Source organism: Archocentrus centrarchus, unplaced genomic scaffold (assembly GCF_007364275.1).
Source record: "Archocentrus centrarchus isolate MPI-CPG fArcCen1 unplaced genomic scaffold, fArcCen1 scaffold_30_ctg1, whole genome shotgun sequence".
In the NCBI taxonomy this organism is placed as follows: Eukaryota; Metazoa; Chordata; class Actinopteri; order Cichliformes; family Cichlidae; genus Archocentrus; species Archocentrus centrarchus.
In genome coordinates this window covers 1,823,713-1,849,127 of record NW_022060259.1, presented here as the reverse complement: position 1 = coordinate 1,849,127, position 25,415 = coordinate 1,823,713, and the positions used below count along the sequence as shown (strand labels likewise).

Below are 25,415 nucleotides of genomic sequence, written 5' to 3'. Positions count from 1 at the left end.
TGACCAGGGCTCCTTGTACTGGCTTATATTGGTTTCTTCACATCATTAGCCACATGTTTTGAGTTGCTGTGTTTAAGTTGAGACACCTGTGCTTTCACTGAGTTTCATTTTTGCTAAGGTTCTTCCAAAAAAGGTGACCATTTCAATAAATGGGTTCAGGACACTGAGCATTTGGTTCAGACAACAGGGTTTAGTGTTTTGGCAATTGAGAAAAACTGTAATGAGAAAAATGCCTGAGAGCCTAACTCCATTATATTAATGAATGTGTTTGTGAGTTGGGGTCTGATTTTTCTTTATTGATCCTGTTTATTTATAAAATTATTTTCACCAGAATGATGGAAATGCCTGATGATCCAAATTTCACAGACCTCTCTCCACATTGTCCCCAGTGCTCACACAAGGTTTGCTCCACGCTGTAGATGTTGAGTTTAAAAAATAATGAAGTGTAACTTTTGAATTAAAGCACTTGAATCGGCACCAGTCTGTCATTACAGTAGAAAATGGCACATATTTTTGCTGCTGACGGTAAACTACGCTGAATGTGTAGTAAGGTAAAACAGGATGTTTGATAAAGCTAAGAGGTGCTGAGGGGGGGGAGGGGGGGGGGGGGGGGGGGGGGCTGGGGGGCTTGTGTAAATCATGTCTGTGAGATTGAGCAACAGGGTACCTCCTTTGTTTGAGACTTTGCGTGAAATGGGTGTGAGGCATTTGGAAAGAGCTGTCAAAAAAGGCTGAAGCTCCACACTACGTGGATTTCCACTTGCCTCAAATTTCCACACACTTCACCTGCACGCGCACGGTGCTGTCGGACTCCTTTTATCCGTGTGCGTGAGCAGACGGGACGCGCTGCTGTTAGTGACGGGAACCTGCTGCTGGAGCACAGAGGACACGGAGAGCGCCCGCACCGCCCGCTGCTCTGACCTTAACGTGCGTCCGCGTTTTGCGCTTCGGTCACCGTCTTGGCTGCCGCAGACTTCCAGCCGCTGCACAGCGCACAGAGCGAGGTAAAGCGCTTTTTTTGGTGTTTCTTTATGGGCGTTTTTACAAAGTTTGTCACTCTGACGCGTTACAAGGATGATACGAGCTGATGCTGTGTTTATTAAAATAATGTACATGCAGTGTCTCAATTCATCACTGACAGGAAGCGTGTGATAATCTTGTTTTAGGAAACAGAAAACGATGTATAACAATAATGAAGACGTTAAAGTGCATTTCAAAAACCTAATAAGAAGCAACAGTATTTGTCTTTGCCACATAAATGTCATCATAATAAGAAAGATTGTACTTTTTCTATGATGTAAATATTAAAAAAGAAACGGGTCAGATTAACAGCAGAAAGGAGCTTCACCGTGTAACTCTGGTTTAGAAAGGTGCTATAAATATATAGTTCGTTAATGTTGTTATTGTTATTAATAATACTTTGGAACAAATATTAAAATAAGCAGTAAATTAAAAAAAATCTAACTGGCTGATTAAAACTTCAGCTTTAGCGGAGGTTTTAGTATAAAAACTAAAAAGTGAGTTTCTGTCCCTGCATCTTTACCAGAGGAGCCGGGCTCTCATTTCCAGGAGATTTTACCCACAGAATGATCCTGCTTGGGGGGTAGTACATCCACAAGGTTCAGGAACATCTGGTGAGGGGCTTGCAGCTCTCAGTGTCACTGATTGGTCTACTATTTTCTGCAGCATTGGTATACAACACTTTTTTCCTAAAACCTGCAAAGGCAATCCTTGAATGAATCGAGCGGACCAAGATGTATTAGAGCCAGTTTACATACAGTCCATTATTCCAGCATTTAAAGGGAATTTGAAATCTGCGCTGTTCAAAACCAGTTTGCAGTTTCCACAGCAGGGATCGGCCCTGCTGTGGAAACACCAAGGAAAATGTTCTGGAGGAACTTCTACCACCTGGAAAATATTCAGTTCAATTCAATTCAATTCAATTCAATTCAATTTAATTTAATTCAATTCAATTCAATTTTCCTGATGAGTTTATGGTTTCAGTTAGTAGTTTTAAGTTTTATTATTTCAACATGATGTTCATTAATGAAAATGACAGCTGTGACCCACTGCTGCAGCCTCACACTGGAACCAGTTTAAACATCAACACTTAAGCAGAAAATAAACAGTTTTTGTCCAGTTATTCATTACTGAAATATTCCCACTTTCCTTTAATGCAAACAGCAGTGTGTTCCATCACCGGCTCCACAGGGATTTTTTTTGAATAGTTGATATTGACATATTTAGATTTGATTGATTGACTTATTGCAAGTGGAATGCAGAAATTGCCTCTATAAACGCAATTGCTCTATAAACCAAGGTTTTGTCTGCTTTCTTCATTCATCTGCTCATCATTTGTTGGTGCAGTTGATCATATTTGTGAGACTTGTAATAGTTGTGGTCGACCATGTTGTGTAACAGCAGGCCAAGTGATTTAGAGCTGAAAACATCAGGGCTGCGAGCAGCTCTCAGTCCAACAACCCCTCTCTGTGTGCTGGCTTAGACTCAGCGGCTCCACCCTGACCCCCACCCATTACCCCTGCACCCACCCACCCAACACACATGCACACACACACACAGACACACACGTACACACATTCAGATCGGGGCCTGCAGTGGACCATGTCAACCCTGAATGAAAAGGGGGTGTTATTCTCTCCAGACACACACACACACACACACACACACACACACACACACACACACACACACACACACACACACACACACACACACACAGAGTTGACCTCAGTTTATGTGATTTGTAGTGAACAGCAAACAACAAGGTTAAATGAGTTTATGGTCATGTATTCTTTTGTGTGTGTGTGTGTGTGTGTGTGTGTGTGTGTGTGTGTGTGTGTGTGTGTGTGTGTGTGTGTGTGTGTGTGTGTGTGTGTGTGTGTGTGTGTGTGTGTGCACAGGAATGCATCTGCTTATTTGTCTCATGAGCAGCAGTTTCAGTGCTGTTTGCCATCTACAGGCTGCTAGCTTGAAAGGGAAAATCTGCATAAATAGTTCTTGTGTGCGTCTGTTTGCGTTGTGTGTTCACTTATATTTATGTTGCAAACACTGAGTGAGGAAACATTTTCTGAACGCTCCTCTGTTCAGTGGAAATAGAAGGTTATTTATACACTGTGCTCCCACTTCAGTGAAATTTAAATGACCTGTAGGTGAATCTATTGTGGTGAACATGAAGCACCACACAAACAGCCTCAGTTTACAGTCTTAGAGTCAGACCTGATTTTTTTGCTCCTTAGCTGGTTGAAATTCCAGTTTAAACTGGGGGACATGAATGAGCTAAGTGCTAATGTCAGTGTGATAATGTGTACATGGTCAGTGCTGTCATGCTTATGTTCAACATTTATGATGTCTGTATGCCGCAGGTATAATACTTAACAGTATAAACTTTATACCTACGGCAAGTTAGTATGCTAAGTAGGCTACAGTCTCAGATGTAGTATGGTGGAGTCCAAATGCACCACTCTCTGCCAACACTTCAACAATAATATTGCATTCAGAGCCGTAAATGGGGTTCAGTAATTAGTGCTCTCGGTCATATTTAGGGTGTAGCAGCTGTGCTCCAATGATCAGTAGAAAAGGCTTCACTTCTGAAGATGAAGTTCATGAAGTTCCAATTCAATCAAAACCAGAAATTTTAATGGATTTCATTTTATACAAGCTCCAGACCCCCCCGCGACCCTGAAAAGGATAAGTGGAAGAAAATGGATGGATGGATGGATGGATGGATGGATGGATGGATGGACATCTTCCCTCTTTGGCAGGAACAACTGTGTATCCTGAAATATTTAATATGTGTGTTGTATGTATAAAATAATAAAATAAAAGGAAATAACATCCATTCATCCATTTTATCGTATCCAATTCAGAGTCGTGGGAGGGCTGGAGCCTATCCCAGCTGCCATAGGATGAGAGGCGGGGTACACCCTGGACAGGTCTCCAGCCTGTTGCAGGTCTAGAGTAAATCACAAAATGCAGAATTGTTCCTGTGCTTGAAATTAAATTTGCACAAGATACAAATTTTCTTATTCGATGCTCTGGTCTAAGTGCACCTCTGAGTCACTCCTTTGGAATCACAATGAAACGTTACATTACCCGTGTAAAAAAGCTGAAAGAAGATCTGATATACTCTTATTAAGTATTTATGTTTAGGGTGTGTGTCATTATTAAATTTTAGTGTGTCTGTGTGTGTGTGTGTAATTGGCTCTTTTTGCTTCTTGCTGTGTTGTGTGTGTGGACAAAGTTTCTTCTTCATTTGAAATTTAATTTGTATTCAGACTCCCCTCATTATTGTCATGCCCTGCATGTTGCAGCTTTATATATATACTCAGATCTGTGCAGCCCTAAGATAGATACCCTATCATGGTGCCAAGTGGATGAACCAAACGACTGTTCATCTGACCTTTCGTCTTACAGCACCAGCAGGTCGAGTTCACTCGTTACAGGACTGATTACTACTGTAGCACCACCATGAGTTCATAGTTGTTCTTTTGAGTGAAATGTCTAAACAACTATTGAATGGAGTGTAACAAATCATAATTCAAACATTCAAGCTCAGACATCCCTACTGATGCTAATTAGCCAGCATTAGCTTGATCACAAGCTAAACTGAGTGTGATAAATATACCTGCTATACCACAGTGCATTAACACAAGCACGTGGCCAGTGTTAACATTTCCCATATAGTATTCATGTTACCAATAACATATTGGAAGAGAGAGCAATATGGAAACTTCCTGTATCAATGTTTTGTCCCAACCCTAATACAGAAAACTTGTTGTAGGTCCAGTTTTTAGGGAGTGATGAATTCAGAACAAGGCCTGGTTTCACACGTTTTTTGTACCATGGCTACATCATTATTTTTGTATTATACTCCCCATCCTTCAGTAGCTCTCCTCTTCTTTGGTGGTTTTCTTTCTTTTTTCATTTGTCCAGCAAGAATTGAGAATGCATTAAAGAGATACTGAACACAGGAATAGAAGACAATGGTTTTTTTATTTTTTATTTTGCCAGCTGAATGAAGAAGAAGAAGAAGAAGAAGAAGAAGAAACAGCCTTTATTGTCCCACAGAGGGGAAATTTGGGTGTAACAGCAGCCGCAGTTATTATAAATATAAATAAAGATATAATAATTCACACTATTAAGAAAAGAATATATATAAAATCAACAAACAATATTAACCTTAATACTACTAATAATAATAACACTATATACAATGTACATGATGTGCCTGTGTGTTGAACCTTAACAGGCCGGACTATTTACAGTATATTATATATTATCCTACATTGTGTAGGCTATTGTGGTTTTTGTTGGGAGCAGTGATGGTTATAAAGTCTTACAGCTGCTGGGAGGAAGGATCTACGATAACGCTCCTTTGTGCATTTAGGATGCAGCAGTCTGTCACTGAAGGAGCTCTCCAGCTCAGCAACAGTTTCATGCATGGGATGGGAGACCTTGTCCATCAGTGATGTTATTTTGGTCAGAGTCCTTCTGTCTCCCACCACCTGCACTGAGTCGAGAGGACATCCTAGGACAGAATGAAAGTGTCTCTGTTGCAAATATCTCCTCCATGAGGTACCCAGATCTTCCATATCATTCAGAAATCGGCCCTATGAATCACACTACCTAAAAATCATCTCAGGTCCAGGTCATGTGTCTACGTGAGAATGCCCCTAATTGTAGTTTGCATCGAAGCGTTTAAAAGTTGGCTGCTTCTAGTCTCATGCTAAGCTAAGCTAGCCTACACCTCCAGGATCCATCACTTTCTTTCGAACGTTCACTTATTTCTCTACTAAAATAACGCCCACAGCCATCATGGTCCTGGGTCTGTTATCCAGGCTTTTGAGCTCATGTTTATTTTGTATTTTGGCGTCTGAGTTATTAGTTTGAGTTTTGCTGTTTTTGTTAGTCTACAGTTTTCTGTTAGCTCGTTATTGTGGCCGCACTTTTGTGTTCTGTTAATTGTTCCTAATGTCTCTGTTGTTAGGTTTCTTTGTATTTAGTACTCGCCCTCTGACATTAGGCCTTCTTCGTTATCTGTTCTTGTCTGTTTACCTTGCTTCAGTTATCAGGCCTCCCCTGTGTTCCTTGTGCCTTGTCAAGTTTTCGTCTCTGTTTGCGATTCTGTGTTTTGTTACTTCCTGTTTCATTTTGTTAGTCTTGTGTCTCGTCTGTGTTGTTTTTGATCTTACTTCCTTTGTCTCGTTTTCTTGTTTCAGCTGTGTACCTTTGTGTTTCTCATTTCCCTAATTACCCCAGTGTATATTTAAGCCCTGAGTTTTTCCTGAGGTCTTTGTCATGTTGTCCTCATGGTAGTGGGCTCTCACACTGCCGTAACATGACAGATAGACGTGACTGTACCATGGACCCAGTAGACTCAGTCCTGTGTGAGCTGCAGCATTTTTGAGAGAGACTGGAAGAAGGAGGCCATGGCTTGCCCTTGGTGGACCACTCGCTCTTCCATGGGACTCCTGTAGCTCTAGGAAGTTCTGCGTAGAGGGGTGGTCCTTGGCGACACCGCTCACCACATCTCCACCACTGCAGCCATGCAACCAGGCATCCTTGCCAACGGCTTCTCCTCCTCTTAAGCCTCTGGTCATGAAACTGGGGGGGGTTCAGCCTTTCACCAAAAGCTCGCTCTCCATCATCTCTGTTCACCAGCTCCTCTCCACCACTACAGCCTACACCTCACTCAAGCAAGAGGAGCTCTTAGCGGCAGAGTAGTGATTACAGAATTTAAAATCCTTCTTATATTCAAGGTCTTGAATAATCAGGCCCCATCTTATCTCAAAGACCTCATAGTCCCATATCACCCCAACAGAGCACTTGTCTCTCAGACTGCTGGCTTACTTGTGGTTCCTAGGATACTTAAGAGTAGAATGGGAGGCAGAGCCTTCAGCTTTCAGGCCCCTCTTCTGTGGAACCAGCTCCCAGCTTGGATTCAGGAGACAGACACCCTCTCTATTTTTAAGATTAGGCTTAAAAATTTCCTTTTTGATAAAGCTTATAGTTAGGGCTGGATCAGGTGACCCTGAACCATCCCTTAGTTATGCTGCTGTAGGCCCATGATGCACTGAGTGTTACTTTTTCATTTACCCCTTTTTACTCTGTTTATACCCTATTCTGCATTTATTAGTTATTATTTGAAACTGCTTGTGTGGCTGAACTAGCCCTCCTAGAGACTGCCAGTGTTCCTCACCCAGCTTATTTAGAGGCTGTTCCCCCACTTGCGTCCTCTCCAGAAACTAGTTATATTCCTCCATCTACCTCCCCAGAGACTGTGCACCTTGCACCTGTTCCTGTTCCCAGTGTGGGGGTGGTTAGAGTTCAGCCTGTCCCTTCACATGTTCCTGCTTCCAGGATGGGGGTGGCTAGGGTTCCCAAGGTGAGGACAACCAGGCCCCAGCTTCAGCCTCTAGAATCAGCAGTAGGCCCTGCTGAGCAGCCCCAGTTACTTGAATGTCCTGAGCATCCTATTTGTTCTGAGCAACTTGAAAATCCTGAGAAATCTGAGCTGGAGCTGAAAGAGTCTCAGTTGCCAGAGGAGATGGTAGTGAGTCCTGCAGAACCCCAGCCAGTGCAACCCAAACTATTAGAGCCTGAACCTGAGCCAGAGGGCCCTGAGATGCCTGAACCAGAGCTCAAGGCCATGGTCCCTGAGATACCTGTCCAATGTTCTCAGCTTCCAGCCAAGCCCTTTGCTTCATCGCTGCCACTGGCCATGTGGCAGTTAGGAGAGCTGTAAAGCATTCGGTTCCTGAAAAACCAAATATACTAGAAAGAAAAAGAAAAAGTAGTTGTAAAACAGCTAACTGATCACCTGTAGAGAAATGGTTTATTTGAGTCAGGATTCAGAATTCATCACAGCACAGAAACAGCATTAGTGAAGGTTACAAACAACAGTGGACTCACAGGACTGAGATGAACAGGACTGTAGGATTGTTTTTTTCTCGCCATACTTGTTTCTACTGTAGAATCAGTGTCACCACATTTTTCTGGGATGTGCTCTATGGACTGTTTTTCACTCAGTTTGCTGTTAGCAGTAATACTGTGTGGTAATACTTAAATGTTATACGTTTTTCTTACGAGAACAGGGATTTGTGTGGGCGTATAAAAATGTAGTGTTACATGTTATGCAATTTCGTCTGGCAATCACACAGATGATATTGCAGAGTAATGACTAGTGTACAAATTAATTTCTACAGAGATTAAAAAATAAAACTAAAAAGTACTCACTTTTTAAAAAGGAAAGAGTACTGTGTAATTCATGACCTTTTATGAGTTAAAAGTGATATTTGCCTTCCTCTTTTAAGGGTTAAGACAGAGTGGTGGTGCAGCAATACCTCGACGATTTGGATGATGCCCACCTGCTGCTGGGTAGCTGAAAATAAATGCTTAGTGACCAAATCGTGGAAGTCACATTTGAGGCGTAATCTGCAGACAGGAAGTTTAGAAACAGAAGTTCCTACGAATCCTCCTGATTGGACATTATTACCTTTAAATATGCTGCGTCATTCAACACCACACCTGCCATCACAGCCTCACTGTGTTCCATACTGAGGGCTCTTTGTGGCAGCTATGTTGGTGTGATGGTGATGTATAATAAAGAATCCAGTGGACTGGTTTGAACTCTCCACGCCAACCACAGGAGGAAAATATATCTGCTATGCAACAAGGAAAGAGACTGTTTGTGAATACCTCAGGCTGTATGTACAGCAAACGCCCCACCCATCAAATTGTACCCCACCCAGATGCAAACACATAGTAGATGTTATGGAGTCCAGGTGTCTGCGTCCTTGGCAGGCTCTGCTTTTTCAAAGCTGGTTGTCTCACAGCTGTTAAAAACTTGCTCCAATAGGGTGTTCCTACTCTACGTTAGAGATGTTAAATATAGCATCTTTCCTGCATCATTTCCCATCAGCCTGGGAGCAGCTCACTGTGGAAAGACTGTGTGAGGACAGCAAATACCTGAGCATACCCTCGACTTTAGTTCACTCCAAGTTTCCGTTCACTTTATTTTAAGAATGACACTAATCTGTTATTTTTTACAAGTTGTATTTTTTTTTTTGTTTTGCCAAGATTAATTATGATTGAATTATGACTTTGGTGCCTCTTTCATTTGAATCTCCGCTGTGGTCCTGCACGCCTGTTTGCCAGGAGCATCAGTGTAAGCTGGGCGACCTGAAATGTTGTCCAGAGCTCTAAACGTTTGTAGGCTTGCAGTAGAGATAGCAGCACATTTAAGGAGTCTGTCACTATCTACACCATGAAGTTGTCCCCCCAACCACGGCAGCCTGATCTGGCCTGTTGCATTATCACATTTTTGTTGTTGAATGAAATGTAATTTGCTGAATTTGCATCCAACCTACAAATTAGATACCTGTCAAGAGATGTCTGAAACCAGCTTCCCCCGGACACTTTTACAGCTTTGGTAAGATATCTGACCAAACTGACAGTTTTGAAACCAAACCAAACTGTTTCATTTACCCGTCTCTGTCCAGTAAACGCTGTAGTTGAAACTTGCTCTATAGCTGCTAAAGAAAGCGATTACGAATGAATGCGGTGAAAGTGCTGCTTGTTCTGCAGGACGGTCTTTACAGCCTTCAAGAGGATGGACACACACAGTGCTGTGAAAAAGGGTTTGCCCCCCTTTCTCATTTCTTAGTTTTTTGCATATTTGTCACACTTTCATGTTTCAGATCATCAAACAAATTTTAATATTAGGCAGTTTAGTTTAGTTTTCAAATGACAAAGAGACAAAGAGAAAAAGCTATCCAAACCTACCTGATCCTGTATGGAAAATGCTGAACTTGCTAAAATGCTAAACTAAAATATTTAGAAATAAGAAAACCCTATCCAGGGAACTATAACACTAAAGCTCTGCTGTGGCCTGCTCTAAATTTTGAAGATGAAGATGAAGACTTACCTCTGGGACCATGAGAGAGGAAAAAGTCAATGGATGAACAAAATCAGGGTGAAGGCTCACCCTGTCCCTACCACCCTCTTCATCCATGAAATCTAATCTGGACTAAAGTTATGAATTGTTGAACCAGCAGCATACATACTACACCAATCAAGCATGACATTATGACCGCCTGCCTAATATTGTGTTGGTTTTGCTGCCAAACCAACCCTGACCCATCAAGGCAGGGACTCCACTAGACTCCTGGAGGTGTGCTGTGGTATCTGCTACCAAAATATTAGCAACATATCCTTTAAGTCCTGTAAGTTGTGAGGTGGGGCCTCCATCGATCAATTCAATTCAATTTTATTTTATTTTATTAATATAGCGCCAAATCACAGCAAACAGTCGCCTCAAGGTGCTTTGTGTTGTAAGGTAAAGACCCTACAATAATACAGAGAAATCCCAACAGTCAAAACGACCCCCTATGAGCAGCACTTGGTGACAGTGGGAAGGAAAAACTCCCTTTGAAACAGGAAGAAACTTCCAGCAGAACCAGGCTCAGGGAGGGGGGGGGTCATCTGCTGTGACCAGCTGGAGCTAAGGGGAGAGAGACAGGACAAAAGACACACTGTGGAAGAGAGACAGAGATTAATAATAACTAATGATTAAATGCAGAGTGGGGTATAAACAGAGTGAAAAGAGGTGAAGGAAAAAGAAATACTCATCATGGTCTACAGCAGCATATCATTGGTTTGTTTGTCCAGCAAATCGCACAGATGCTCGATTGGATTGAGATCTGGGGAATGTGGAGGCCAAGTCAACACCTCAAACTCGTTGTGCTCTTCAAACCATTCCTGAGCCATTTTTGCTTTGTGGCAGGGCGCATTATTCTGCTGAAAGAGGCCACAGCCATCAGTGAATACCCTGAAAGGGTGTACATGGTCTGCAACAATGCTTAGGTAGGTGGTATGTGTCAAAGTAGCATCCACATGGATGGCAGGACCCAAGGCTTTCCAGCAGAACATTGACCAAAGCATCACACTGTCTCCGCCAGCTTGACTTCTTCCCATAGTGCATCCTAGTGCCAGGTGTTCCCCAGGTAAGCGGTGCACAACTGGCCAACCACATGATGCAAAAGGCCACCTTCTTCCATTGCTCTGTGGTGCAGGTCTGATGCTTATGTATTCAGCAGGTGACAGGGGTCAGCACGGACACCGTGACTGGTCTGTGGCTTTGCATCCTCATACACAACAAACTGTGATGCTCGGTGTATTCTGACACCTTTCTATCAGAACCAGCATTAACTTTTTTGGCAATTTGAGCTGCAGAAACTGCACCACACGGGGCAGCCTTCAATCCCTGCGTGCATCAAAGAGTCCTGGTTGCCCACGACCCTGTCGCTTGTTCCTGTCCCGTCCTTGGACCACTTTTGATAGATTCTGACCACTACGGATCGGGAACACCCTACAAGAGCTGCAGGTTTGAAGATGCTCTGACCCAGTTTTCAAGCCATCATAATTTGGCCCTTGTCAAACTTGCTCATATCCTTAAGCTGCCCATTTTTTTCTACTTCTAACAAATGAGGACAAAATGTTCACTTGCTGGCACCTTGACGAAGAGATAATCACTTCACCTGTCAGTGATCTTAATGTTATGCTTGATTGGTGCATACTGCCTTTAAACCCCCAGGAGGTGGCAGGCTCTGTGAAAACTCAGGCCTCTGATTCCCATTATGCTACTTAACAGCTTCTAAATGTGCAGCCTTGAGCTTCTTTCTTTCTTTCTTTCTTTCTTTCTTTCTTTCTTTCTTTCTTTCTTTCTTTCTTTCTTTCTTTCTTTCTTTCTTTCTTTCTTTCTTTCTTTCCTTCTTTCTTTCTTTCTTTCTAATGTAGAACATTAGCGACTTTGCTCAAGGCGACTGGACTATTAGATTGCTTTTATGACTGTAAGACTAAACATGGTACTGCTAGCCTGTGTTGCTGCACAGGGCAGCTTTCAGATGTTCATAAAAACTGTACAAACCAAAGAACCAAACAAGGAGTGGAAACTTTGAATATGTGCACTTGAAGCAAATCTTTGTGATGGCTTAACTATACAGAACTGTTCTGTTCTTGTAACTGTGAATGTTTAAAGTCTGCCAAAATCCTGGAGGTCCTGGACTTTGAGTGCTTTACACTAATACACCCACAGCCAAAGTCAAGCGTTACATATCTGACCTCATGCTAAAAGTAATTTTATAACGGAAACAATGATTTATTAAGTGACTACAAGAGATGTTGAAAGTTGAGCTGAGTTGTCCTCCTTTAAAAAACATAACCTCACAGGTCGTTTCGGAAGTGCATTTTATGACCAGTACCTATGTTTTAAAATACAGTTAATCAACCTGTAGCGGTTATACACAAAAGGTTGTGTGAATAATGTCTTCAGTTTTCTCAGCAAATTCTGAAGAAATACATAAATATGGATTTTCTCAGATTTCTGGAAAGTCTATGGGGACTAAATGGCATTAGATGCCACAGGAAAAGCCACAACAACATTACACACTGATGTGACACACAAAGCCACATGTAGGCACTCACATGGGTGGTTTTAGATGTTGTGAAAGTGATACAGCGGTAAAGTGGCAAACTGCAGTTGTGTCTGGTACAGTTTATACCAGAAACTCAGAAGGCTGTTAGAAAAACACATCTGTACATTTATTATTGTCAGTGTCTATCCAGAAATGATGTGACATCTCTTCTGGTTTGCCAGTGATTATTTTGGCTTTATGATAGTTATGATAGTTGTGATATATCATGGATGGGTTCTCTCTGGGTGCTCTGGATTCCTCCCACAGTCCAAAGACATGCATTAGTTTAAATGGTGATTTTAAATTGGCTGTGAGTGTGAATGTCCCTCTCTCTACTCTGCTGGCTTTGCAATAGACTGATGACCTGTCCAGGGTATATCCTGTCTCTGGCCCTGTGACAGCTGGCAGGACTCTAGCACTCTTTAGTTAAGAAAATGGATGGATCGTCATAGCCTGCCCTGGATTATCTTTGACTGCAGAGAACTGAACTTTTGACTTTCAGTCTTTTGCTGTGGGTGCCCAAGCAGCGTGGCAGAGGGGTAACATCCCAGCATAAACACTGTTCAAAGAAAACTGCATTCATTGACTCAGGAAGCTCAGCTGTTCAAAGGACTGATCGTGCCACACAGCCCTATCAAAGTGCAACCATACACCAAAGCACTGATTAAAGCCTTATAGGACATAAGGCTTTAATTATGACTGTGGTGAAAATACAAATCTAAAATATGTTGGCATCTTTCCTTCAGTCATTGCAGAACAATGTGTGAAGTGTTTGGACATGTGGTCCTCGTCTCCAGGTGTCTCTTGTGGTCTCCTCTGGTCTTCAGATTGTGTTTGGCTGCTTGGACCCCTGTGTTTCAAAATGTGATCCTACCTTTTTTAATCACTCAGAGAAATGGCTCTCCACAGGTTACAAACAGAGTTATTGGGGTTTTAGTTTTACCTTTTTAATATCTGTACTTCTGGATGAGCAAATTTCATTTACTTTACTTTAACAACCACTTTTAATATCACATGAATAGAAATTATTATTAAAAGATTGGTGGGCATTGGTAACAAAAACTGTGGAAAGCCAGAATTAAATGAGCTCCTTCCCTTTGAGCGCCTCTCTTTAACCTGCTGTGGAGACACAAACCATTAGTCACAAACACTGTCTGTCACAGAGCATCATACCCGAACCATCATCATGCACTTTGAGGACAGAAAGGTGATGAACACAAAGACACACCTGGCCTATAAAGACATGTTTACCCTCCATGCAGGTGAGGAATGGTGTCATCTTTACAGGCTCTGTGTGTTTGTATGAGGCTTTTTCCAAGAGATCACACACACACACCAATAATGTCTAAGCCATAAGTAAGTTTTCCATATTTAAAAGTTCTCTGCAGTGGTTATTTCCACACAGAGCTGGGTAATTCCAAGCAAGCACATGGACTGATTCCATTAACTTCCATTCCATTAGAGTCCATCCTTTTCCTAAACCACGATGATTTAGATCCTCCTTCTCCTTTTAAGCCAGCTTTATTTTACTGGCTGCTCCTCCAGAACAGAAGGTCTGTCCACGTTCAGGTTCTGTGCAGACAGTCAGAGCTGCAGTTCCACATCCAGGCCTCACAAACATTCCTTTGCAGTAACATGTCCAGAATTACACGACTGAAACAAACAAATTAAATGCATAAGTAATAAACGTCAAACAAAATCCAATCAATAATCGGGAATTATCTAGTTAGCTAAATAAAAGGTTAAATGAAGCTGAGACACTGTAATGACTGATGAATGCACACGTTACCAAACTGATCTAAACTTCCATTAACGGAAAAACACCATTTATTAACTTTTACATATATTTAATAACATTAATATTTAGTTCAAATAGTCAACACCTGACAGGTGCAGATGATCAGGTGCTGAAATTCATCACCTACATGGATACAAAACACCTTCAGGAGTTCCTGCTCTGGTTCAGCTAAAACCTACTGATGGTGCCACTGGAGCTTCAAACTTTATTTCCCTGCATCATTTTTGCTGCTGCAGAGTCCTCTCAGCTGCCCTCCCTCCCTCCCTCCCTGCTTTAGCTTTTTTTTTCTTGCTGTATCTTACAGTCTTGCACAGTCTCCTCTATTCTCATTTCACACATCACCTCTTTTCCTCGTGTCCTGCAGTGCACATTCTGACTCAAAGTTTTTACCCTTTTTTAAAGGACATACATCTTTCCCAACATGCTCCACCTCCTTATCATTGCACCCTCCCCAGTTGTTCCGTTCTGTAATGTGTGTAATGACTATTTTCGGGCAGGGAGGGGTATTAAGTGTGTGTGTGTGCGTGCGCTGCAGTTTTTCTGCTGACTGCAGGGACTCCACCTGGCACAGCCAGCCAGCGCATCAGCAATTCGGGATGGAGTGAATGAAGATAAAGGTGGGTATGGGGGGTGGGGGGTGGAAGAAGGGATCAATTGGAGTGACTTTAAGTCCACTCGCCCACCCCTGAAAACACCAAACCCCACCCACCCACCCACACATACACATATACTCCCAGTTTATAGCAGCACTGTGCTGCCAGGATTCAAATGACATTCATTTGTTTCAGTGGGAGATCATCCACAGGTCTTTAACGTCTTTACACGGCTTAAAACTGATCTTTCAGTTTAAGGCAATCAGTTTCGCTCATCACCACCTAAACAGAGCCCACAGGCGTTAGCTACTGCAGCATCTAATTTGAAAGAGGGAAAAAAATGAATATATAACTTGTTAATTTTATTTTTCCAATAAAACCACAGAGCTTTTTGTTAGCTAGCTTTTCTCTGGTGCAAGATTATCATTTGAATGACCTCCATGCACATCCATCCTGATCATCCTGATATGTATCAGAATCAGAAGAATACTATTTTTAGAACTTGGAAAGTAGGACACTTTTTTCCAGCAGACTAAATGAGTCGGACTTCAAAGGACTTCAGATTAGAATCGTTCACGTTAAATCCAGAATGAAGGCATACATCATGTCAGCCAGTGTCCTCACAAGGATGGAAGCACAGCCAGTGTGTGAGTGTGAATGAAGCTGGAGGTGCAGGGTTGACGCTGCACTGTGGCAGTCTCCCTCTGAAGTTGTGCGCTGTCTGTATCATCAGGACATGCTGCTTCCTCACAGTGCTGAATGACAGAACATTTCCTGCACAGTACGTACAGTCGGTTTGCTCAGAATGTGTCTTTGTGTGGTTGCATGTGGGCTGGAGCTCGTAGGGATGTCTGATTTGTGCGCTGAGGAGCTTTTTTTTTTTTTTTTTAAATGTGCTGAGTTTAGCATGTTTTTTAACACAACTTATAAATGAGATTTTGAGATTTGTGCGTTTATCTTTAGATGAGCTCAGTAACAAGCAGGCAGCCTGTCCTGTGATCCCTCTGTAATTACAGAGCTCTCCGGGGGAGAAACAGCACTGCAGATACAACCACAGGGTCACAGAGCTGCATGCAGAAGAAGCTTGTAAATGAGCGTTCTTTATGCCTTATACATGGAAAACTTTTTTTTTAGCACATCCTACTGTACTAACTGTAGTGTAACCCCTCCCTCTGTCTGTGTCTCTGCAGTGGTCAGACCCCCCAGCTGGTGAGTGAAGATGATTCCCGTGCTGATCTGTGCTTTGATCTCACTGAGTGTAGCAGAGAACGACTTAGACGTTCTGTACCCTGACCTGGAGCACTCGAGGACCATCTATGTCACAGGTGAGTGCACGTTCCCTGTGCTTCTTTGTGGGAATGACGGCGTCGTGCAGACCTTTTCCAGTGTCCTCTTCTGTGTTTCGTTTACAGCACTCACTCTGCAGTGTCATCTCAGTTTATCAGCATGTTGTGCTGCTGTGGCTCCACGATAAGGCTGCTGTGTAGGGGACTTTTAGCTCACTTAGACAGAGCTGACTTTTATCAGTACTTACAAATCAGAACTTTGTTTATCTCAAGATTTTTACATCAAAAAACAAACAGTTGTTTTGCAGTGACAGCTTGTTAATTAATTGACTTATGTATGTGTGTATGTATATTTTGATTATATTGGTTTACTTTCTTGTGAGATAGAAACAAAACCAAACCCTTTATCATTTAGGCTGAATGATTCAGTGAGGATCACACTGTAGATATCTCTGCAGGTACCATATCTTCTGTGTTACTACAAAATTATTTCCCATTTGTTTTTACTGTCATAGTCACAAGCAAACATTTAATATTTTTAGTCAGATAGTAAGAGTTTCCGTCAGTGTGCAAATTATTAGAAATATCGAGCATATCAGAGAGAAATGAAAGGTGGACGTAGCCACTGTGACCTCAGCAGTTAGTTTGGATCTGTATGTAAAAACTGTGCGAGTGTTTGGAGCAGTTTTGTTTTGCTTTTATGTAAATCATGAGAAAAAAATAGCTTCTGGAGCAGCATTCATCACCATTTTAGTTGCCATATTGATTTTGTTTGTTTGTTTTTAGTCCATATTTCAAGGATGTGGTGAAATGTTAGAGTTATTAGGGTTTTTACCCCACAGTACTTCAGCATGCACATTAAACAAATTCCCAGGACTTCTTTCACATGCACAACTGCTACAACTGGAAACATCCTGTCTCAGTGATGCTGAAACAAGTTCTTGCATTTGTTACTTGAGGCCAGGCTATTGTGATTGCCCATTATTAAGCTTAAAACTTTCCTTTTTGATCAAGCTTACAGTTGGGGCTGGATCAGGTGACCCTGAACCCTTCCCTTTTCCCCTCATCAATTGTTGTTCCCCTCATCTCCCAGCCTGTCACAGTAGATCTCGGCCCCTCCCTCAGCCTGCAGGTCTCTTCCTGTTAAAGGGACATTCTTACTTCACACTGTTGCCAAGTGCTTGCTCTTGTTGGGGTTTTATCTCTAGTATTGCACTTTGTGTTGCAATGTTCAGAGCCATGAGGCAGATCTTACTGGAAATAAAACACATCACTCATCTTAGGTTTGTCTGTGTCTGACTGATTGTAGATCTTCAGTCAATGTTGGGTGAAATTTTGTTGCTGTCTTTCAGAAAATGGCCCTCGACTGTCAGTGGTGGCAGAACAACCCAAAGTGGTGTCGAGGCGAGGGGGAAATGCTACGTTACCGTGCACAATCCAGAGGGACCAATCACTGGCACCAAATCGCAAGATGCGGATCAAGTGGACCAAGCTGACCTCAGACTATCTAAAAGAGGTTCCCATTATTTAGTTTTCTGTCAATAATATCTGTGTGTGTATTACTGTATGGTCTTTATCTTACAATATAAAGCACAGTGAGGTGAGAGTGGCATTATATAAATAATTTTTTTTCCCTTAAAAAATTGTTTGTGGCATTCCAAAGTATAAATATATAAATTACATGGATACAGTATCCATTAGTTTTCTTTGGATTCATAAACTTATCTAGCATGTTTTGATGATGAGGGTGGCCTTATCAATAATTAATCACTTGTTGAGGCATTTTGAGGAAACTGAGATTATAGTGGTCTGAATTTAGGTTTTCTTTAAACTCTGTTGCAATGCTGCAAAGACCGGATGGCTTTTTGCTTTCAGAGATAAAGTTGTATTATGCCACAGGCCGACAGTAATCTTTAACTCACTGATCAAATGAAAATAAAGCTAAGAGGTTTCCCCATCAATTAATTATCATTCCAGGGTTCATGCTGATTTTCTTTATACCACTCCTCTTTTTTGGGTTCTTTGCCTGCTCCGACAGCAAGTCTATTTTATTTCTGGGGTACAACTTCCACAGGTAACCATGTCACATACCAGGAAAAACTAAAATCTATCTTCTTCCTGTTTTGGTTGCATATTCAAGCTTTCCTTTTCCACGATGCTTTCATATTTGGCAGCAGGCAGAAATGTACAGTGAGAGAAAGGTTATTACACAAAGTTCAAACCAGTATTTACGTCATAATGATTAGTTAAAGCAAACAAAAAAAAACAGTTTATTGACAGCTTAACGTGTGTATGTGGAGCTCCATGAGGTTCACATTACTGTATTATTCAAATGCATTCCAATTGTAAACACTTGTTTACAATTGGACAAACACTAACCACATAGAGTTTACATCAAACCAAGCTCTCACCTTTAAATCTTTAGTTCTCTTTAGTCCAGGTTAGCACAGAGTAACACCTGAGTTTGAATCCAGCGATCATGTTCGCTCTGTGCTGCATGGCTTGTTAGGTTAATTGGTGATATGAAATTGGTTGTGTAGTGAATTTGCTCTATGCAGCACATAACAGGAACCATCAGCTCTGAATTTGCTTAATATGATTTGGGCTCTTATCAGAGGGTTTCTGGTGCTCCAGACTTTGGCTTTTTCTAACAAAAATACTGCCTAAAGAACGACCTGGACTTGCTTCCAGAGGGACTACACACTAATTAGTTTAATACTCAGTGACAGCTAGTTATTCATCATATGAACGTTCATGTTAACTTTGCTGCTGCAGTGGTCTTTTAGATGTAGATATAAGGATGTTCAATTTATCTTAAAAATAGATTTACACATCCCGGCTTTGTCAGATGCGTGCCACCATCTCTCAAGCTGACTATTTGCACTTTATATTATAGATTTATATTTGCTTGTTTAATCTGTACAAAATGTGTCGGACTATTCTTACAAAATCCGAAGAACTGAAAGCAGTGCAAATGTATAACCTATCATTGTCATCGTGCTCCAGGTGGATGTGTTTGTTGTCATGGATTATCACAAAAGGAGTTATGGCAGATTCCATGGACGGGTCCACCTACAAGGCTCTTCAGCCATGGATGCCTCCCTAGTCATCACTGACATCACTTTGGAGGATTATGGGAGATATAAATGTGAAGTAATTGATGGGCTGGAAGATGGAACAGCAGTGGTGTCTCTTGACCTTGAAGGTATAATATTTGGTTGAACTACTGAGAACTACTTAAAATGGAATAGAATTAGGATATGGCAAAAAAAAAAAACGTCAGTGTACGGTAACAGGCTGCAGTCAGACTAAATTTAGCTCTTGGAGTAGAGACTGCCAGGGGCAATGTCAGCAGCAAGTGTGTTCTGTAAGCATAATGTTCATCAATGTCAGAGCAACTTCGTTATGTTTGAGAACAGCCAGCCACACCAGGCATTACCGCCTGGCACCAAAAACACTGAAAGCAGCCCAACAAGGATACAGCTGAGCAAAAACACCCAGTGGATCCAAGCTGCAGGTCATCTATTACATCTCCTTCTCTGCTCTCATTTTCTGTTTTCCCCCCTCTCTGTGCAGGTATTGTCTTCCCCTACATCCCCCGCTTGGGTCGCTACAACCTTAATTTCTACGATGCAGAGCGAGCGTGTCGTGATCAGGATGCTATTGTGGCATCCTTCGACCAGCTGTATGACGCATGGCGAGGAGGGATGGACTGGTGCAACGCTGGCTGGCTGGCAGATGGCACTGTCCAGTATCCCATCAACACCCCCAGAGAACCCTGTGGTGGCAAGAACACAGTGCCAGGAGTTCGCAACTATGGGTTGAGAGACAAGGACAAGAACCACTATGATGTTTTCTGCTTCACCTCCTACCACAAAGGTGAAGAACAGGTCTAAACCTGTGTGTGTCTGTAGGTGTTCACCTTTATTTAACCAGAGCGTGCTGGGGGGCAGCATGCTGGGGTTGTAACCCTATCTAGAGTTAGAGTTATGACCGGATTAAAGTCTACCCTCTTTATAAAATTTCCACCTGTTTGGACCGCCTAACGTAAAAACAAAAATACCACAGAAACCGTGATGCCAAAATGGACTGTATAAGTCCTCATTTGAAATATTACATTTTCTAGTTTCTGACATTTTTCCTGTTTCTTATGTGGCTAAAACAAAACCCAGCCCTCACCCTAGAAGGGATACTGGTGACCTGGTGGATAGTAAAAATTTAGAAGACTAAAGAACCTCAATTATACTTGGTATTAACGTGTTCTATGCATAGATAATTCAATTCAATTCTATTGTATTTATATAGCACCAAATCACAACAAACTGTTGCCTCGAGGCGCAAAGATACTGACAGATTCATTAAAATGCTTTTTCTTTTTTTCCACTATTCAATCCAGTTTTAATATAGAAATTAGTTTGGCTGTCTGGTCAACAACAACAGTATGTCTCTCATCTGTCAAGTGAAGCACAACAGCCGTACGGGGTGGCACTAGTTCAGGAGGTTGAACAGGTCATCAGAAGGTTGGTGGTTTGATCCCTGGCTGCTCCATTCTGCATGCCAAGGTATCCTTGGGCAAGATACTGAGGTGCTTCCATAGACCATAGAGTGTTGAAGAAGAAAAGAGCTGTATAAGAACCCGACTCATTTTTATTTTCTTGAGTGGACATCGCTGCTGCTGTCTGCTTCTTTTCTCAGGATTGCTTGAGGTAGTATGAAGAGACAGAGTTATGTGAGCTATCATCCTGTGGGACTGGTGCTTTTTGAAGTCATAGCTCCAACTGGGAAGCTTGCATCCTGATCTTTCTAATAGCACTTGGGATGGATGTGGCTTCTACCAACGGACTCCTCCAGTCCTCTAGTTCAAGTGTCCCTTGGTGCAATACTGAATAGTCTGGAACTGAGGGTGACTTACACCTCTTACACCGCAGGGTTAAGACATGGTATCAGTGTCTGTCTTATGTCAGATGTAACCTCTTCAGCATCACTGGTCTAGTCGCGCAGTCTGTTATCATTGTCAAGATAACATTCATCAGTAACTCCTTGTTGACAAAACCTTCCATAGATCTGTTGCACACTTTGGGTATAAAAATGTGAATTCAGTTATTTTTAGTTTTAAGCAGGTTTTTGACAGATTTCTAAAACATTAGTGTTTTCTTGTTCTTATGACAGGTGGTTTAATAAATTTGATAAGAACTGTAGATCCCACCTTGTGCTGGAGAGAAGCTCGTGTTTGTTACTCTGGTTAAATGGCAGAAATGTGATATATTGTTGTATATTTTTTGCTGTATGTTCTTAAATGTTTATGCTCATCCTTCTGTTTTCTTGTCCTCACAGGTCAGTTCTACTACCTGATACAACCCTTTAAGCTGACCTACGATGAGGCAGTCAGGGCGTGTCAAAAAGACGACGCTCAAATCGCCAAGGTCGGCCAGATGTACGCCGCCTGGAAGCTGCTGGGCTACGACCGCTGTGATCCCGGCTGGTTGGCAGACGGCAGCGTCCGTTACCCCATCTCCCGCCCCCGACGACGCTGCAGTCCCACAGAAGCTGCTGTTAGGTTCAGTGGCTTCCCTGACAAGAAGCATAAGCTGTATGGAGTGTACTGCTTCAAGGGCGACAATTGAGCTACAACACATATCCCCCAAACACCTACATACACTAGCATGCACCAACACATGCATTAATGAACATATTAATGGAGAGAAAAAGACAGGAGAGGGAATTTGGAGGTATGAAAATACACATTCAAACTGTGATGCTTTTTTTTATGGAAACCATAAGACATTTACCAGACAGATTCATGCTGTGCTTCGTAAACTGGGACCTAATACTCTACAAGGGATAGTTTACACATATTTAAGGTTTATATTATTTTAATCATTGCCTTTGAGAAGGGTGGGCAGATTATTGTGGGGATCTGAGGATATCACAGCTACAGTCATACTGTCATTTACAAATGGATTAGGCTGGTCAGAGTCTGAATTGAGAACAGTTAACCAGTCTTGTGGTCGGACTGAGACTTTTGGCACTTACCTTGTTTTTGTTGAAGACCTGGAACAACAATGCAGTGAAACAAGACAAAAACAGAGAAATCTCCGCTGCCGTCACTGTCTGATAGTAATACGAGCCTAGCACAACTAATCCAGTCTCTGCTGTCCATCGTTGATGAGGTGCTATGACAGGTACTTTGTAATTCATCCTACCGTCCAGTATTTTATGTTTTTATACAAATGTGATGAACCGAACGTTAGTCTCATCACCAAAATGAAAAGAAATCATTCAATTGTTAGCATTGTTTATGTTTTCTAAGTATGTAGAATGTGATAATCTAGCAATGTATTTCTGTTAATGACTATTTTTTGATATACTGTAGTAATATTTAGAATATAATTTTTATCTTTCTGGCCAAACTATCCAAGTCTCTTCGGTTTACATGAAACATACAACAATGGTGGAAAAAGACACCACAAAAAAATGAGTTTGCACTGAACATATAGAAAATGATGCACAGAGGAGAGAAGACAAGGCAAACAGTAGTTCACCCTTTGCCGCAGTACTGAATGCCAAGCATGAATAAATACATTGCAGCGCTAGAGCACGTTTTGTTCTTCAGAGCATGACTGAGCTTCAACGAGCACACAGCAAAATCGTTCTTAGAGCATATCTACTCTTGCTGCCTGTTTAGCGCCTTATAGCCTGCTATTTTTGGTACAGATGCCGTAGATTCTTCTAGTTTATCAGCAGATCCAGGCTTAGTCCTGCTTGTGACTCACTCATCGGACTCCCAGTGCTCCCAGTGCAACCATTACCTGTTATTCGGTTCTGGGTGGATCTTCAAGCCTGTTTTTATGATGTCATAGAATTCTACATATTGACAGTGAAGTGTTTGCCTAACCAGCGTTTAAATTCAGTTTTCTACTGCATTCCTCTCCTATAATGGTGCTAGCCTTAGCAAACCACTAGCACTGGAAAATTGGGATTTAAATCCAGGCTGTGCTCGCGGTGAAATCTTGGAGTTATTGTGATCGGTTTTTGTCAGCAAAACAGCAAAAAATCGTGGCGTTACAGTAGCAGAAATTTAATTGTCTTCACCACTGAAATTTAAAAAATTCTTTGCACCAAATGCAAACAAACAAAGCAGAACATGCAGGTATGCTAACAGACCTGCACGGCCACTGACTGCTGCTCACTGTGAGCTCTCATTTCAGCCTGGATGAGCTTTGTGAACATCTACAGTACTTACAATAACTCGTGCTGTAGAGCAACAAGGAGGATACCACACACAAGTGTGATGTAATTAGCTAATGAAAGCAGCTCCACACAAAACCATCATCAATTTAAACTTACAGATCAGAAATACATTTTATGAAAAATAAAAATGAAACATTATATTATTAAATCCAAATTTATTTTTCTTATGTAGAACAGAAAATGGAGAAGTAGATACCTGGATGAGCAGTGGGGATGAGTCCATGGTTTTACTAATACTCCTTTTTGAGAACCATCAACTCCACCAAAAAGAAAGTTGGCCTAAAAGTCACCAGAGTTGTCGCTGGGTGCTTTTTAAAATCTCATTGCTGAACGAGTTTGAAAGGTTGCCAAGAGAAATTAGCAAAAAAAAAATAGTTTTTTATTAAAGTCTTAGTTTGTGAATAAATCTAAGATGTATGCTTTTAGAAAACAACACCAGATCAAAGTGTTCAGAAAACCCACTGATGGATATCAGGTTAAAAAAATAAGGTGCTGAGGTTAATAAAGAGGACACTCTGGGACCGAATTACAGAGTAATGTATGTAGAGCTGAAGTCACAAATGGAACTAAGCCAGGCCCTGAGCGAGCATGGTTTTTCCTGGCAGCGCCCGTCTCCCCGATTGCTATCTGAGCTCTGCAGGACTCAGCCATGAAGTGGCCAACCTGCCTCTGAGCTCAGTGATCAGACACAGCAGGCCTGCAGCCAACTTGCACCAATGAGGCAGAAATACAATGCATTCAAATTGCCAGTAATTCCTACAAGGAGCCACTAAGGGTTTCTTCCATTTAAGGGTATAACAGTAAATGGTGCCCACTGATCAAGCATAAGCTCACTGTACACAGCCCAGGATGGCAAAGACTTGGGTTCAGGTGATCCAGTTGGGGCTGGAGCAGAGTTAGTTAGACTTACCACCAACAAACTGCTGCTGCAATGATCACACACTGATGATGTGGCAGATAAAATGGTTTTACAGCTGTGAAGTAAACACTTATTAAAAATCTGTTACAGTGTTGCAAAACAAAAATCTTTCCTTTTGTATTATTACATTAATTTTAATTATTGTAAACATTTGCAAACAGTTAAAGGAATATTTTGACATTTATGGAAGTGCAAACTTTAGAGTCGCTGCACACAACTGTGTAATAGCTAAATCCCATAATTCCCTGTGAAACCAAGAAATTTCAGTAAAGAAACAACACATGTTAAACAGTAAGATCCTGAGCTTCACGCTGATACCAGGCTCACAGCAGGAAAAAGACCTGGAAACAGGGGGAAGCACCTAGCCTGGTTTTGTCCATTTGGGTTTTGCAGGAATTAAACAAATAAATATCTAATATAGAAAAGCAAGATAAATATATAGTGAGCGCTAACTGAAAGTAATTTCCCTCCATGAATCACTTGTCCAACCATCCAGCTGTTTCAATCTGCTCCTGGTTCTGAATCTCTGCTAAACGAAGCTAATTGTGAGGGTTATTTCCTCAGTGACCTGTTTACATCTGTTACTTGCCTTATCTCGTTACATTTATCCTAACCAGGTTACCTGTTTCTGCCGGTTACTAGTCTCTATGCTCTGTGAATCGAACTGTTAAGTTGTTGTCAAGGATATCAAATTTTGGCTAACTGTTTTCACACCTCTGTACTAGGCTTTATTCTGTGCTTATCACCTGGTTATCTCACACTTTGTATTTAGTGTACAGATATGACAGTGGTATAATTTTTTTCATATCACAAGAAAGTAAATATCTGTGCTTTCCAAAATTTCAGCTCTTCTTTTAAAGGTCTTTATTTTGTATTGTATTGTTTTACTGATGTTCTCCAGGAACCACAGCATACAAGAACACCGTAGGGACTTCCAGATAAAAGGGCAATAAAACAATACATAAACCGTGACTCCGCCTCTGTCCATTTCCACAAGCATCACTGAGTTTGCTGTTCAAAATACATCAAAGCAACTAATGAGCAATCGCACTGCCGATGCAGCGGAAAAGAAAA

General features: G+C 41.6%; 1 protein-coding gene across 2 annotated transcripts; it reads left to right on the top strand.

The window, feature by feature from the left end:
• The first annotated feature begins 737 nt into the window (after positions 1-737).
• On the top strand, positions 738-25,313 carry LOC115776271 (hyaluronan and proteoglycan link protein 1-like). 2 transcript variants are annotated; one of them, XM_030723888.1, is made up of 7 exons: positions 738-1,004; positions 15,902-15,971; positions 16,076-16,210; positions 17,524-17,687; positions 19,178-19,376; positions 19,748-20,050; positions 21,506-25,313. In XM_030723888.1, exons 3-7 carry the CDS (start codon positions 16,105-16,107, stop codon positions 21,793-21,795), a joined length of 1,062 nt encoding a protein of 353 aa, XP_030579748.1. In that variant the 5' UTR covers positions 738-1,004; positions 15,902-15,971; positions 16,076-16,104; the 3' UTR covers positions 21,796-25,313. The 2 variants fall into 2 exon arrangements, with proteins under 2 accessions (XP_030579748.1, XP_030579746.1); XM_030723886.1 differs by lacking the exon at positions 15,902-15,971.
• The last annotated feature ends 102 nt before the right edge of the window (positions 25,314-25,415 follow it).